The 17261-nt window shown below is 37.3% G+C and overlaps 1 protein-coding gene across 3 annotated transcripts in view; it reads left to right on the forward strand.

The window, feature by feature from the left end:
* LOC150102576 (uncharacterized) overlaps positions 1 to 17261 on the forward strand; it is a 226285-nt gene that overhangs the window by 74667 nt on the left and 134357 nt on the right. For all 3 annotated transcript variants that reach the window (XM_090399811.1, XM_090399813.1, XM_090399812.1), the window contains exon 2: positions 8741 to 8832. In XM_090399811.1, coding sequence (XP_090255937.1) covers positions 8772 to 8832 — 61 coding nt within the window. In that variant the 5' untranslated portion in view covers positions 8741 to 8771. The remainder of the gene's footprint in view (positions 1 to 8740; positions 8833 to 17261) is intronic.

A 17261-nucleotide genomic window follows, 5' to 3' on the forward strand; every position in this document is an offset into this window, starting at 1 on the left:
GTGGCACCATAAGAGAAGTGGAAATAACCAATTCCATGAGGTCTACAAAGACCAGGCAAGGAGGGTGACTTGGTTGGTGAGGCTAGCTAAAGAGTGGTATGAACAGCAGTTACAGCTAATGAAGCCAAAAAGAATCCTAAGGAGTTCTTTCGATATGTAGCCAGCAAAAGATAGAATGATTATGGAAGGATGACATTGATTGGAGAAAATGGTATAAAGACAACTGTTGCAGAAAGTCTGGTTTAGATACTTAATGACCTTCGTAAAGGTCTTTCAATCTTCTGAATGTGACTTCATTTAGAGATTGAGAGCAGTAGATGATGGGGAGGCGAGACTGACTGTAAGTGAGCAAGAGGTGTATGGGGAGTTGAGTAAACTAGATGTTAATAAGGCTGTGGGACTTGATAATATATCACCACATATTCTGACGGAATGTGCCAGGGAGTTGACACCTGTTTTGACATTTTTTTTTATTTAATACAAGTCTTGCACTCGGTTAAGTCCCTAAAGAGTGGAAGGAGGGCAAGATTGTGCCACTTCATAATGGAGGTGAATGAACTCAAGCATCAAATTATAGGTCTATCTGTGTGTCAGGTGTTGTGATTAAGTTGTTGGAGAAGCTTGTGAGAACTAGGATCCAGAGTTGGGTTGACAGCAATGGTATTATCTTTGATGGACAGCATGGATTTGCTGAACATGTTTTATTATTATTATTACAGGTATCTCCATGGAGTCAGTAGACTCATCGCGGGAGACCTAAACTAGGGATGACTTAGGGAAGAACAAAGAGGTCATCAGGGATGACCTCTTGTTCTTCCATCACTATCACACAGCTGAAACATTTCCCCTGCATAAATCCTATAAAAACCTTTCAGTAGCTTAAATGTTTCTATCATATTCCCTCTTCTTCGCCTATCAACCAATCTCTGCAATCCACAAGCTTTCAATCTATCAATGTAGGGGAGCATTTTTTACATCACTCACCAACTTGGTCACTCTTCTCTGACCCCACTCCACAGCCTCCTCATTTCCAAGGAATCCAGGTGACCAGACCTGAGCACAGTAATCCAAATGTGGAAGTATCAACGCTTTATAAAGGGGAATGATAACCTCTTTATCTGTGGATGTCAGTGTGTTCCTCAACAACCAAGTAATCCTATGTGCAATCTTGGACACCTTAGCAATGTGTCCTCTGAACTTCATCTCCCTATCTACCAACACCCCTAAGTCCCTAGCCTCATCAATCGCTTGGAGTACCTTTCCATCAATGTAGTACACAGCTGGTAATCTTTTAATCCCAAAATGCATGACTTTACACTTTTCCACATTGAACTGACATCAATTATCTTTTGCCCATTTTACCAGCTTATTTAAATCAGCCTGTAAACTTTCAACATCAGCTTGATTTTTTATTGCACTATCCAACTTTGCATCATCAGCAAACAACTGAATATCTCCCTTTAAGCCATTTCCTATGTCATTTATATACAAATTAAACAACAATGGCCCAAGCACACAGCCCTGAGGCACACCACTGGTCACCTGCCACATTCTGGACTCGATTCCTCCATACACCACCCTATGGTATCTCTCCCTGAGCCATTGTCATATCCATATCACCAATTTAGTATCCATTCCCATCTGCTCCAATTTGCGTAACAGTGTTCTATTGGGGTATCCTGTCAAAAGCCTTAGCAAAATCCAGAAGTACCACTGTGTAGCCAGTTCCTTTGTCCAACTCAGATGTCATTCTATTATGAAAAGTTAATAGATTGCTAAGGCAGGATCTACCTTTAACAAAACCATTTTGGCCTCTATAGAGTATCATATCCTGATCCACCCATTCTTGAATTTTGTCTTTAACCAACTTTTACAACTACTCCTGAGATGGTGATTGGTCTGTAATTCAATACCGCAGTTTTAGAGCCACCCTTATGTAAAGGAACCACTTTGTCTAACTTCCACACCCTAGGGACCATACCAGTGTTCAAACTTAAATTAAATATCCATGTAAGAGAGGTTTGACAATTCATTTGCACATTCATGCAACACCCGAGCTGAAGCCTACAGCAGTGTTTGCATTTAAATTTTGCAATATATTAAATACCTCTGATTCTTTAGCTTCAATTCTCACATTAGTTATTGCTGCAGGTATAGAGATATCCTCACTTGGGTGATAGACTTTTGAAAAGTAATCACTCAGTAACTCGACTATTACATCTGATTTTGTCACCTCAATACCATCAGCACCCACTAAAGTTATCCTTCCGAAGTCATTCTTCCTCTTACTTGCTACATAGTGGAAGAACTCTTTGGGATTACCCTTGATCTCTTTGGCTAAGGTCTTCTCATAATCTGATTTAGCTCTTCTTACTATGCTGGTAACCTTCCTAGCTTGAGCCTTGTACTGCTCATGGGTGTACTGGTCGCCTTTCTCCTTGTAAATTCTCCATAACATTTTTTTTTTTTTGCAGATCAAGCTTGATACTACTGCTCATCCATCTAACGCCTGCCTTGTTTGACCTCCTGACCATGGGGACACAATCTGATATTGCTTTCCTCAGATACCCTCTGATTTTATCCCATGCACTGCTAACATCTTTCCCCTGCAATATGTTCTGCCATAGGATGGCTGCAAGTTCACTCTGAAGCTTGTTATAATCGCCTAACCTCTAGTTCCGTATATACCCCTTCTTAACAGAAAAATCCACAGATTTTGCAACCTCCCAAGTCAATACCACATGATCGCTTTCACCAATTGGAGGTAACGAAGACACCTTACTTATGCATATAACCTCTGAACCAATAACCAGGTCCAACACTCTCACACCACGTGTCCGTTCAGTTATGTGCTGTTTCAAGTAATTATCTCATAGAAGATGTATGAACTCCATTTCCTTTTTGCTACGTGATATTTCCTCCTTCCAGTTGATATCACTGTAATTAAAATCCCCCATAATAATCACTAAGCCTGCACTCATTGCACTAATTTGCTGGTGCATGCATGAATTCAATATCTCCCCCTGTACTCCCTGGCCTATAGCAGCATCCAACTGTATATTTGGTTGCATTGGTCACTATTTCGCACCAGACCGCGTCAAATGAACTCTCATTCACATGTCTATCATCTTGATATACTACTTTCTTTGGCTGCAACACATCAGCTATCATCAACAGTACTCCTCCCCCTGTTCTCTGTTCTCTATCCTCCCTGAAAATACTGTACCCATCACATTCAATTCCAGTGACCACATCTTCTGCTGACAGCCAAGTTTCACTAATGCCTACAACTTTTGGTGAGATTGCACTGACTAATGCCAAAAATTCTTCTCTCTTATTTCGAATGCTTGCATTGGTATACAAAAATTGCAGATTCCCTCTAGATCTTGTACCGGCTTTAGAACTGATATATAAGTCACTAACTTCCGTAGTCCCATGCCGATTTCTATCCCCTCTCTTCTGCAATTTATTCTACATATAAGGATCAATAAGTATGCAATCAGTGCTAAAGTTTCTCTCTCTTACACTCAACCTTTTCAATGTTAGTTTAATAACTTCAACTTGTTCAGAAAAACAGTAACTTCTTCAATCGCTTATGTCCTTCCATGTTAAGATGCAGTGCATGTCTAGCATACAACTGCCTTTTTCCTTCAAACACACTCCAAACATCAAGAAATTCCAGTCCTCTTTTTTTGCATATTCTTGCAATCATATCATTCATTATCATCGCTCGTCTACTTAACTCGTAATTGTCAAAATGAGGCAGCACACACACACACACTATCCTCCCATTGACACTTTTCCTCTTCACAACAATGTTCTTAAATCTTTTCCTACCCGATTTATACCACCTCTCAGGTCAATCGTACCCACCATAACTATCATCTTGTCTGCTTCGTGCCCTCTCTTTATTGCTAAAGCCACTCTTTCTATTTTCCCACCAGCCAAGCACTCCTCATGCATACCACTCTCCATACCCTTAATCATAGAATCACCATATATGTTACCACTCTTAACTTCATTCAAGTCCACACAAGCATCACTCATGGACTCATTCTCTATGCTATTCAGCATGACTCTCCCAGCTTCATTACTCAATGCTCTATTACTTACCCCCCACTCTCACGACATCTCGTTTCTTCTAGGCCACTTATGGTTTTATTTTGTTGACTCCAAATCACTCCCATACTATTTATTACTGCATCATTCACCAAAGACTCGCCAATATGTACTGTTCTATTTACTTCATCTAAAGTAATCTCTATAGTCCTAATTTCTCTGTTTAACACATTAAACTCAGCTTTAACTTCCAGTATCTCCTTACCGAGCATTTCCACTTCCTCATGAAGAAGATGAAGGTCATTTTTCATTTTCATGAACTCCCGCCGAAGTTCTTCCACTACGGTCCCAATGTCAGCTTCCATTCCTAAACGCTCCAGCCTGTCCCAACACTTCTCACATACGTCGACATTTTCGTCCTTCTCATTTAGCCAGACCGACCACAGATCCTTCACATTCTTCGGCGCATACATGTAGCAGTTTCTCAACACATCCATTGCAAAAAATCTAACACTGAGCCAGCCTTTCGTGTAGAAGTAGAAGTCCTGCATGCCGCTGATGTACGTTTCTTGTTTGACGCCATCTTTACACGTTGAAATAGTGAGGCAGTGAAAACACAATATATATAACACAGTTCCAAACAATAACACCACTGAAGGACACTTGTATCTAACTGATGCACAACTGCAGCACAATTTGAGACAAAAAGCCACACTATATTTAAATTTAAAAACACGTTTTCTAGACTAGCTAAACACGACTGCCACATTTACCAAGGACACTAGCGCCCAAAAAAAAAATAATTAATCACCGCATCTCACGGTCGACCAATTTATCCTACCTCCATCCTCCAATTTTTAGTAATCTACTTACTTATTACAATAAAGTTACTACTTCCTTGGACAGAGGAGAAGGATACACAGTAATATATTTAGATTTTGCAAAGGCTTTTGATAGAGTACCTCATGATAAATTGATAGTCAAACTAGAGCAGATGGGGTTGGATATTAGATTAGTGCATTGGATTCAAGACTATCTAATAGGTATCAACAAGTTGTGTATGGGGGAGCGATATCCAGGAAAAGGAAAGTCACTAGTGGAGTGCCTCAGGGGTCTGTTTTGGGGTCATTGCTGTTTAACTTGTATATTAATGATATAGGTGAAGATTTGGATGGAGATATTCAGTTGTTTGCAGATGATGCAAAGTTGGGACGAACCATAAAGAGTAGTGAAGATGTTGTGGCCTTGCAAGAAGACTTGAATAAATTGAGTGATTGGTCACAGAAATGGGGATGTGAGTTCAATGTTGCAAAATGTAAGGTTTTAAATTTTGGAAAACAAAGATGGAATACAGAATTTATGCTTGGTGAGGATATATTGTTGGAGGTGGAAGAAATAAGAGTTCTGGAGGTGATAGTGGATAAGGATCTGAAATTTAGGGAACACATAGTCAAAATTGTGAAGAGAACACAAAGGCTTCTTGGAATGATGCGGAGGACACTGACGTGTAGAAGTAGGGAGATTCTTGTTCCGTTGTATAAGGCTTTCATTAGGCCACACATGGACTATTGTGTCCAGATTTGGTCACCTGATTTTCAGAAGGATGAAGAGATATTGGAAAGGGGCCAGAGGCAACTGACTAAGGTAGTTTCTGACCTCTGGAATGTCGAGTAGAGGAAAGATTGAGAAGATGTAATTTGCAGAGTTTGGTGGACAGGAGAAAGAGGAGAGATATGATAGAGACAAGTTGGTAAGGGGTTGTTATAGGATCAATGCTGGAGAAGTTCTACAAAAAATAGTGGGAGATCGGAGCAGAGTTGTAAATGATTGGAATGCCTTGCCTGAGAGTGTGGTGTCTGCAAGGAGTTTGAATGTGTTCAAAGCACAGTACGATGAGCTGTGTGTGTGATAAAAGGCCCTCCCAGATGAGTCTTTGACTCCATGAGGTCTTGGGTAATAATAATAATATCTGTCTGTCAATCATTCCCTGATCCAAATCAAGGGTTTATATTCCAATCCCATATTCTCCAGTTTATGCAACAGCCTTTTGTGTCATATCCTATTAAATGCCTTAGAAAAATCTAAATTAACATAGCCACCCATTCGCTTTATCCAACTCAGCCATAACACTGTTATAAAATATGAGCAAATTGCTAAAACATGATCTCCCTTTAGTAAACCCATGCTGTTCTTTTCAGAGTACAGCATGCTTGTCTACCCATTTCTCTATGTGAGTTCTTACCAAATTTTCTAAAATCTTCACTACCACACCAGAGATACTGATAGGTTGGCAGTTAGACACATCAGTTTTTGCATGACCCTTGTACAATGGAATTATCATAGATTCCTTCCATTCTTGTGGTATCATTCCTGAGCTGAGCTCATAACTTAAATAAAATATTAAGATATCTCTCTCTCTCTCTCTTCTTCATCTTAAATTCCTTCAGGACAGAAAAGAGAGAGAGAGATATCTTAACATTTTATTTAAGTTATGAACTCAGCTCAGGAATGATACCACAAGAATGGAAGGAATCTATGATAATTGCATCTAAAGAAGGCTTCCCAATGAGTCCACTATAGAGAGGTCTTGCCAAAATGATAAGAATGAAATTAAATGATGCAATATCTGCAAAAGTCAGAAAATTTGCATTAGAGATGTTCTAGTATTAACTATATATAAACATATTGTTTCTGTTGTTTCCATCTTGTGCTTAATCCTCCCAGCTCCTAATTTAACCTATACATTGTGTGTGTGTGTGTGTGTGTGTGTGTGTGTGTGTGTGTGTGTGTGTGTGTGTGTGTGTGTGTGTGTGTGTGTGTGTGTGTGTGTGTGTGAATTAATATACAGTGCTATTTTTGAACAGTATGCAATGTACAGCATACCGGCACATTGGTAACAGTGATGTGTGACATATGAATGTAGTTTGTAATACTCTGCAACTTTTTGCCCCTTTACCATAGTTTAATAAGCTTTGTTATTTAACAAAATTTAAATTTTTCGCTACGACTATTGCTAAGATAGTTGCTATATAAGACTTTTTTTATGTATATCTGATTTATAGCCTCAATATAGCCTGATTTATAGCTTCAGTGAGTCCTTGACTCCTTGGAGGTCTCAGATAATAATAATAATAATAATATTATACAATAATAATATAATAACATTGTTGTTTAATTTGTATATAAATGATATAGGAAATGGCTTAAAGGGAGATATTCAGTTGTTTGCTGATGATGCAAAGTTGGATAGCGCAATAAAAAATCAAGCTGATGTTGAAAGTTTACAGGCTGATTTAAATAAGCTGGTAAAATGGGCAAAAGATAATTGATGTCAGTTCAATGTGGAAAAGTGTAAAGTCATGCATTTTGGGATTAAAAGATTACCAGCTGTGTACTACATTGATGGAAAGGTACTCCAAGCGATTGATGAGGCTAGGGACTTAGGGGTGTTGGTAGATAGGGAGATGAAGTTCAGAGGACACATTGCTAAGGTGTCCAAGATTGCACATAGGATTACTTGGTTGTTGAGGAACACACTGACATCCACAGATAAAGAGGTTATCATTCCCCTTTATAAAGCGTTGATACTTCCACATTTGGATTACTGTGCTCAGGTCTGGTCACCTGGATTCCTTGGAAATGAGGAGGCTGTGGAGAGGGTTCAGAGAAGAGTGACCAAGTTGGTGAGTGATGTAAAAAATGCTCCCCTACATTGATAGATTGAGAGCTTGTGGATTGCAGAGGTTGGTTGATAGGTGGAGAAGAGGGGATATGATAGAAACATTTAAGCTACTGAAAGGTTTTTATAGGATTTATGCAGGGGAAATGTTTCAGCTGTGTGATAGTGATGGAAGAACAAGAGGTCATCCCTGGAAATTAAAGAAGAGTGTGGTTAACAAAGGTGTCAGAACAAGGTTTTTTGCCTGGAGGGTGGTGAATGAGTGGAATTCATTGCCTGACTTAGTTATGAGCTCTTCGTCTGTAAATGAATTCAAGAAGAGATATGACAGATATTGTTTTGCTAGTTTGGGTCTCCCGCTATGAGTCTACTGACTCCATGGAGATACTCGTAATAATAATAATAATAAATTTTTCCATAAACAAATTCAAAACCATTGATGTCTAACAATGTAGTAATATATTTCTTATACATGCTTGTTTATTTTAATTTTTTCATGGTGTGATCAGTTGTTTGAGCCTGGAAGTGCATGTGTAAATAAACAGAAGTATGTCAGTGTTTCCTAACCCAGCCTGTTAAATTCGGAGTACTATTTGCTGGTCAGGGAAGACTGCAGAACAATAAACAAAGATTGTAACTTGCGTTAGCAAATATTATTGAATGCAGATCAATTTATAACAAACAAAATTTGAAGCACCCTATCTTTACTACATAGCATATGTACACAAACCTGTTGCTATTAGTAAAGTGATGAAAATTGCACTATCTCTGATTTCGAGTTCAAGAATTTTTTTTTTTTTTAAGTAGCATATGCAGTTTAGATAAGTGATGCATAAATGAATAAATTTCATGTGTACCCTTCCACAACAAGTCTTGGACTCCTTGGATGCATAATGATCCAGGATTTCACTTCTTATGTTAGTTCCATAATTCTAGTATGCTGTATTCTTTGATAATTAGTACAATATCTGAAATTATTACTTTACATTATTTATGTTTCAGAATAATAGAGCTTAAGTTAAAATAGTAAAAGATGGATATAACAGATGAAGAAATTGCCAGAAGACTTCACAAGATAAAAGGTGAAAGTACTGGTAAGTATTAGCTGTTAATCAACAGTTATATTCAAATATAATCATTATCAGAGCTCTATGAATTTGACAAAATCATTGCAGAAGGTTACTCCTGTGTGATATAATGCATATTATAGCACACAAAGACAGGGATAGTGCTTTTGATGATGGCAGAGGAGTATTGCCCATCTAAAGTAGAGATACAAGGAGCAAGTACTAACAGTGGTTTTGAAGCAGTATGGTATGAAGTGGAGATTGATAGGATAAAATGTTTAGTAGGATGTTGTTATAGACCTGGTAATGTGGCAGGCAGTGAGAAAGAAATGTTTAGTAAAATTGTCTGGCTAATAAAAAGGTGATCATTATGGATGATTTCCTTTATGGTAATAAGACTGGAATGAAGAAACAGCATCTGTAATTAAAGAAATGAATTTTTTGAATTTTTGGGCAATACCTATCTTAAGCAGTGTGTAACAGATGAGGGTACATGAGAATCAAGGGTCTTAGTTTTGATTATCTCATCAGAGGATATTATTATAAATGAGGTGTCAAATCTTCTTCCAGTTGGTGAAAGGGACCATGAACACTTGGGTAGTGGTCAACTGCAGTGCTGTAACTAGGCAGGTGCAGTGGGTGCAAGCATAGGTTCCAGGACAAAAGGAACCCTGAAATAGGGATTGAGGGTCTTGAATTTGATTATCTCATCAGAGGATATTATTATAAATGAGATATGGGGTTTCAAAAAAATAATCAGTATTATATTTTCATTTTCAAATTTTAAATTTTGCCATTGTGAGGGCCAATTCCATAACATTTTTAATTAAAGTTAAAAATTAACCGAACATTAGGAAGCAACTATTAAATAGAAATTGTATGAATAATGATTTTTCTTATTGGTGCAGAAAATTAATTTTAACTTTAAGATTAAAGTTAAAATTTATGGTTTGCTGTTTGAGTCAGGCAGACAAAAGTTGTGGAAGAATCATGCATAGAGTGATCCAGGCTGTAGTCCGTATTATTGTACCAAAGTTTCATTCCATTCACAAGGTTTCCTGCCATGCATATTTCGCATTGTTGGGAAATCAACAATTTTTGTTGGTTGCTTTGATTTTTAACAAATTTTGGTCAGTTTTATATTATCTGTTGTAAAGTGTACATTATCCAAATAATGAAAAAAAGACCATTGACACCTCCTAATATTAATTATGAAGCATGTATAATTATGTATAATATTATTTATTATTAGGTATATATAGAGGTAGATATCCTACAGGCTGTTCATGATTTTGGATTAATTGAATCATATCCAAATATCAGTATTGGTCTCTGAATATTTCTCACTCTTCTCGTTTCCACTGTTTTTTGTGAGTGGAGTTTTAGCAAGTTAAAGTAATCAAGAACTATCTAAGATCTACTATCGGACAAGAGAGGTTATCCAGTCTTTCCATCAATAGAATGTAATATTGCTAAAGATATTAATTATGATGATGTGATTAATGAATTTGCTGAAATGAAAGCCAGAAAAGTGCGATTAAAATAATTATTTTAATTTTTAAATATCCTGCATATTTATTATGTACACAAAGTTTATTTATAAAAAAAAAAATTCTATTTTTATCGTATTCGTTTTTTGTTTTTTCAAAAAAAAAGTTGGGGAGCAAAAATAAAATCTTGCATAGGGCCCAAGAAAAACTAGTTATGACACTAGCTAGCTATATCAGGATTCTTGTGAGAAAAGATTATATGTCGAATTATAAGGCAAGTGACAAACTCGGAATGCATCTTGCAGCTATATCATGGAATGAGGAATTGGATGGGAACGAAATCAATGCTGCTTTGTCCCTACACAGGAACTATCTGGCAGAGGCAATTACTGAGTGTATTCCAAAGACAGGTGATTAAATTATGTAGGTGTAAAATGGATGATTGAAGAGGTGAAGCATGCAACCTGGACGAAAAAGGAATTGTGGAGGCAGCACGAGATGAGTGGCAATTATAAGAAAATATCTTAAGTCAAGGCATGATGAGCTGTGCATTTAAGAGTGAGACCTCTTGCACTGAGTCTCTTGACTCCATGGATGTCTGATAATAATAATAATATTATTATTATTATTGTTATTATTATTATTATATGTGTGTGTTAAGCTCAGTCACCACTCCCACACTTTCACTCACTGCAATTCCACCTATTCATCATTCAAAGCACCTGTATAAATCACATCATTATCTTGTTTCTGTTGGTCTTATCACTCTAATTTCTCTTATACCCAGGGTTTTACAACTTACACTCCCTCAGCTATCCTTGTGGCATACATTCTAGAGATCTGATATTAAATTTTAAAAAATATAATTAATTGAAATACAGGGGGCAGAGGAAAATGCACTGTTGTTTGCCATTTATGATGAACGACTCTCCCAAATCTCGGCAATAGCAGCAGTCTTCCAGTAAAAATTTGGGCAGTATAGAAGTGCTTCAGTATTTTTTTTAAATTACTGCTCAAACCTAAACCTTTACTGATGTAAAAGGCAAGTATTGGACTATAGAATATTGTGTTCAGTGTCCACTCCATGCTGAACAAGGCCAGATTTTTCAGCTTTATTGTTGTTGATATAAGATTGCTGTTCTTGTGGTGGTTTTTGAACAGAACGTCCTGTTTGTTCAAAGTATGAGCAGAGGCATTCACACTGAACTTGGTAAACACCAGGGAGGGAAAGTCTGTTAATCTTTCATGAAAGTAACCAAGCAGAGATTTTGTTGATAAAATGTGGGAACTATGTGTGTGCAAATGTATCTTTTCAGAATCTTACCAATTGAAATACCCACAATATATGGGATAGGGACTTACCATACAGGTTCTTGGGGATGGGTTAGTAACAGTCCAAGATGAGTTTAAATTTCCTTGAGGTGAAGCTGTTCTGTAGTATGATGCATTGGATGGTGCTCAATTCTTGTTGGTGAGCTTGGGAATTGGAAACATGTGCCCCTGTTGAGCAAAGATTTGAAGATGCTGCTTTTTTTTTTTTTTTTTGAGATGGATGATGTGCTGAATCTTGTTGTATATGTAGCAGCCTGTGAAGGTAGGTTTGTGGTGAACAGGAGCAACTATTCCTGAAAAGATACATCACGGAGGGGATAATTGTCCATCCTTTTCTTTTTCCTTAGTGAAGTTGATGCGTGGGTGAACACTTGAATTTAGTTAAAAAAGTTTTTCAGAATCTGGCCAGATGGCAAACATATCATCTACATATTGAACTCAAAAGGAAGATTGGGGTTGTATTGAAGAGAATAAGGACGTCACAAGATTCTCTAAGTAGAAAATGGGAAGTGCAGGTGACAAGTAGCTTCCTATAGTGGTTCCTTCAATCTGTTTGTAGAATTAATTTCTGCAGATGAAATAGCCTGAGTGAATGATTAAGTCTAACATTTCAGCTATGTCTGGAGGGAACTCCTCTGATAGCAGTTGGAGGGTACTGGTAAATAAGGACTGGATATCAAAGCTGAGCATGAAGTCTCTAGGTCGAAGTGTTAAGTTTTTTATTTTTGTCAGAAAATTTGAGGAATTCTTCACAGAGGCTGGTGTGTGGCCTGTATAGGAGATTAAAAGATGATCTAGGAATTTGCCTAAGTGATAGTTGGAAGAGTCTAGCAGTCAACTATGGGTCCGAGTGGAACTCCTTCCTTATGTATATTAAAAAACGTGGGTTTCTACCAAACGGGTCTTCAATTTTTTGATAGTGTCTTCAGCCCAGCTGGTCACTTTGTAGAATAAGGAATTAAGTTTGTTCATTTTGCTATTGGTAGGGTTCTGGGTAATCTTCTGGTAGGCAGGCTGATCTTGTAGAAGAAAAGAAAAAAAAAATTGTGGTACTAGGTGGTGTGCATGATCACTACAGCTTTATCCTTCTTTGCTTATGTTATGGTGAGATGGTTATTATGTCTCAAGAATTTTAGTCTTGATTTCAGCTAGAGATAATTTTGAAGAAGGAAGTTTAGTTCTGAGTAGTACTGAGGAGACTTCTAGTCCTAGTTTATTAGCATCATCACTTCAGAGGGTGTTTAGGTTCCTCTCAGTGTTATGGTAGGAAATCCAGATATAGAAATCATGCACTATAGCATAATCGTGTCCTTTTGTGAGTATTGAAATTTCTGCTGGGGTGAGGGAATGTCCAAATATGTTGACAACCCATCTGTTTATTGCTAAGTTTACCTTGGTTGGTTTTTGTTTTTGAGCAAGTGAGTCAGACTTATGGTTCAGAATAGTTTGTTTTTTTATTGTAAGATTGTTGGAGAGACTGCTTAGATGTCTAAAACCAAGTTGAAAAGGTTGAAGAGATCGCTGTTTAAGATCAAAGATATTGTCTCTCGAAGAAAGGAGATTTTGCAAATATTGAGAGCAAGACCATGTTTACCAGCTCATAGTTGATTTCGTACAAGTGCATCAGAGGAGTTCCCTCCAGGAATATTGAACTGTTCAACTTTGTCATGTACTCAGACTGTTTCATCTGCAGAAACCAAATTGGCCAAATACCATAGCAAAACCAAATATTCAGTGCATACCTAGTACAAAGTGCCTTAGAAGACAGAAATGTAAATCTGATAATATTGGAGTCTTGACAAATAATAGATTAATTCGGAGGAAAATTGCCAATAAGGAGTTGTAATGATGAAACTCTTTCATGTACTACTGTCATAATATCCTGTACATCCCCAAAGCGTACATGTCAGCAGATCTCCAAGATGAACAGCCTCTAGGATAGAGTAATGTAGGTAGGGGAAGTTAGCAAGAACAATCTGTAACTTGGGACAAGGATTGGTTCTGAGGACTTGAGCTGGTTGGGCTGTGGTCTGAAGCAGGTATGCCACTGCATCAGTACTGGGAAAAATTGTCCAGTGATGGAACGGTAGAGACCAGACCAGCGTCGGAGCCTTCTCTTAGAATGCCTCAGCTGCTTGGCATGCCAGATGGTCTGTCTGGCACAACCATTTCAGCCTCCAGCTAACAGCCAACTTGGAACTGTCACGGATCAGGGGAATCAGACTATCTAATTAAAACAAAGCAGTTTGATGAGCATTGAGAGGTGTTACTGCCAATGTGCTTTATGACCAGTGGTGCAAATGTTTAAGTGAAAGAATATCAGTGAAGTTTGCAGATATAAATGTGGGAGTAAACATGACTCATTGAGACAGGCACCTCATAGATGTTGGATAGAGCTCTGGTTTTGTTAGTTCACAATAATCCTGTGTTAAATTCCTGCATTGGTGGTGAAGCTCAAAGAGAGAGAGCCATTAACTACGACACACAGTGAACAACCAGAGAGGAAGCTAGCAACCCAATTACAGAGGGTGGCAGGTAGACCAAAGGATGGCAGTTTGTTTAGCAGGCCTCAATGCCACGCAATCAAAAGCTCTAGAAATGTGACAGCACAAGTTTCACCAAACCTATTCATTGCACATGTCTAGAAGTGGGTGATGTAAGCTAAGAGGTCAGCAGTGGATCTTGAATGGCAGAAACCATACTGGTGGTCGCTGATTAATTGATGGGCCTTTAGGAAGTGGAGAAGTTGGCTATGATGACTTTCTTCATTATTTTGGAGTTTGACAGTAGACTTCTTACTCCCTTTTTTTTTGGAATAGGCTGGAAATGTGATTGCTTCCACACATTTGGATAAGTACCAAATTGTAGAGACAATACAGGGTGGGTGTTAGCTCTGGAGAACAATGTTTGAGAACAAATGGAGAGATACCATCAGGAACAGAAGACTTTTTTAGTGTCCAACTTATTTAATAGTTTAGTTTTCTATGTCTTTTTATTGAAAAAACTAAAGGAAGTGTACAGTGATTTCCCTAGGTCATCAATGCAGAAGGTTGAGTAAAAGAGTGATGTTAGGGTCAGCTTTATCTTTGGGTGAAGTAGCAGTGGTGCCATCAGGATGAGAAAAGAGAGAGGTGGAAGTGCAGGTGAACAGAAGTTGCATCGATTAGCTTTATCAAGGAACCAGAAAGTATGGATTCCATTTGGACAGCAGACAAGTTTTCTGCTGTTGCCTTTATGAAATTGGATTTGGATCTCCTGATGACTGCTTTGCATTTGTTGCCTGCTTTGGTATAAGAAAAGTATGAAGCTGAAGTTCTTGATGCAGGCAGCCTGTGGTAACCTGAATTTCTTTCTTTAACTGCTCTGACAGATTTTTTGTTGAACCAGGGCTTGAAAAGCAAACAAGGATTCTGAGTAGAATAGGCAAATTCCTGTGACTCTTTCAGAGCAGATGTTAGGGTAAGATGCAGTGTGGCTACTAATTAATATTTATTAATTAGTAGCCACATTTATTTATTAATTACACAATTAATTTATTAATTAATATTTACTATTTATTAATAAATTGGTTACTGATTAGGGAAAAAAAAATTCAACATTTTTTTAATTCAAAAATTAAGTGGATATTGAATACCACATAATTTCTTATGTGGTATTCAATACCACATAAGAAAATAGAAAACTATAAAGTTCGGCGAGTCCAAGCATAAGCCAACACCTGGTAGTGCAATGCTAGGGTGACTCACACTTGGACTCGCCGAACTTTATAGTTTTCTATATTCGGCATGAAACTCTTAGATTAGATTTCCTATCTTTGAGTTTCTTATTCGGCTAAGAAATTATGTGGTATTCAATATCCACTTAATTTTTGAATAATTTTATTTTGCCGAAGTGAAGCCTGTTGGCTCTTATTTCAGTAATTAATTTTATTTTATTTTATCTTATTTAATTATCACTAGAGGTTAGGCTAAGAAACAGATTAATTAACAGCATAGATTTAATTACCTTTATAGAGTGCAAGGGCATGTAGCTTGGTTCCTTATACACATGTATCCTTCTGATGATGACCTCAATAGAGGGGTCGAAACGTCAAGTGTTATTTTATTAATAATTAGTAAAATAATCATTTCAACACATGTGTTTTGTGTCCCTAAATTCATAAATATGAATGCTGATCACCGTGTAACCTTAAAAGAAAGGAATGGCAATATGATTATACTCTGGATTTTACAAATGTATTTGATAGAATACTACATGAAACTTTGATATGATTAGAATAAATAGGGATGGATATGAAGTTATGAAATTAGTTATATGGACATGAGGGTGGCTGATGAACACATATAGACATACAAAAAGTAGTATACAGAGGAGAGCAGAATCCAGGAGAAAGCAGGTGATTAGTGTTGTGCTGCAAGACTCTGTGCTAGGAGACTACTACTGTTTAATTTGTACATAAATGATATAGGAAATAATTCAAAGTAAAATATTCAGTTGTTTGCTGATGATGCAAAATTTGGTAGGGTAATAGTTACTCAGAGCAATGTGGAGAGCTTGCAGGATGATTTAAATAGGCAGTCAGTATGGGCAAAAGATAATAGGTGTCAGTTGAATATGGAGAAATGTAAAGTTATGCATTTTGGGATAAATCAATTACAAGCTGTGTACCACATTGATGGAACTGTACTCCAGGAAATTGAAGTTTGGGATTTAGGGGTGGTGTTAGACAAAGAGTTGAAGTTTAGAGAACATACTGCTAAGATAGCTCTTAAGATTACTTGGTATTGGAGAACTCACTTACAGGCATAGATAGGGAAGTTATTATTCCTCTTGATAATACCTTGATGAAGATAGATTGAGAGTTGCAGAAATTGGTTGATAGGCAAAAAACAGGCAATATTATAGAAACATTTATAGGATTGATGCAGGAGGTCCCATTCTTACACACACAGTTCATCATACCGTGACTTTAGATTTCTGTATTCTTTATGCTGTCAGACAGTGCATTCCGATTACTTACCACTCTCCACACAAAGAATCTGTTCTTTACTGCCTTGCTCACACCCTCCTGATACAGCTTCCAGGGATAGTCTCTTGTTTCATTGTTAGTGGGGGTTTCTGTTGTTTTAAAGTTCACATGGCATATTCCAGTAATTGGACCACATTTTTTAATAAGCTATATAAAACGCAATGAATTAATAAAAGACCCGACAAGTTTCGTAAGTCGTTTGACTTCCATCTTCAGGGGTAAAAGGTAACTTAAAGTTTAAAACACAAAGAAAAGAGAAATTATTAGTAATAGTTCACACTATACAGTTGTAGCCGTCTGACTATTCATAAAATTAAAAATCAGACTGTAGATTCAAAGCAGTGCTGGATGATGGCACGTTCTGCTGTTCACGTTCATAATGTCCAAGGTCTGATCGAGATATATTTTTTATTAAAGCTGACCAAACTTGGTGGAGAATTAATCCTTGATTTTTATTGCATTGTGTTGGTATTTTAAGCATGTTTGCAGCTTCTTTAAATTTCCTTATGTAACAGTTTTTTCCTATGTACGACATGTTTGTTTTCTGCCAGAGGACATTGTGGCTGGTGGAAGTGGTATGGAAAGCTAGACCTGATTTGTGTTCT

This window comes from Typopeltis vanoorti, chromosome 10, assembly GCF_054136105.1.
Source record: "Typopeltis vanoorti isolate ZY-2024b chromosome 10, IOZ_Tvanoo_1.0, whole genome shotgun sequence".
Lineage (NCBI taxonomy): Eukaryota > Metazoa > Arthropoda > Arachnida > Uropygi > Thelyphonidae > Typopeltis > Typopeltis vanoorti.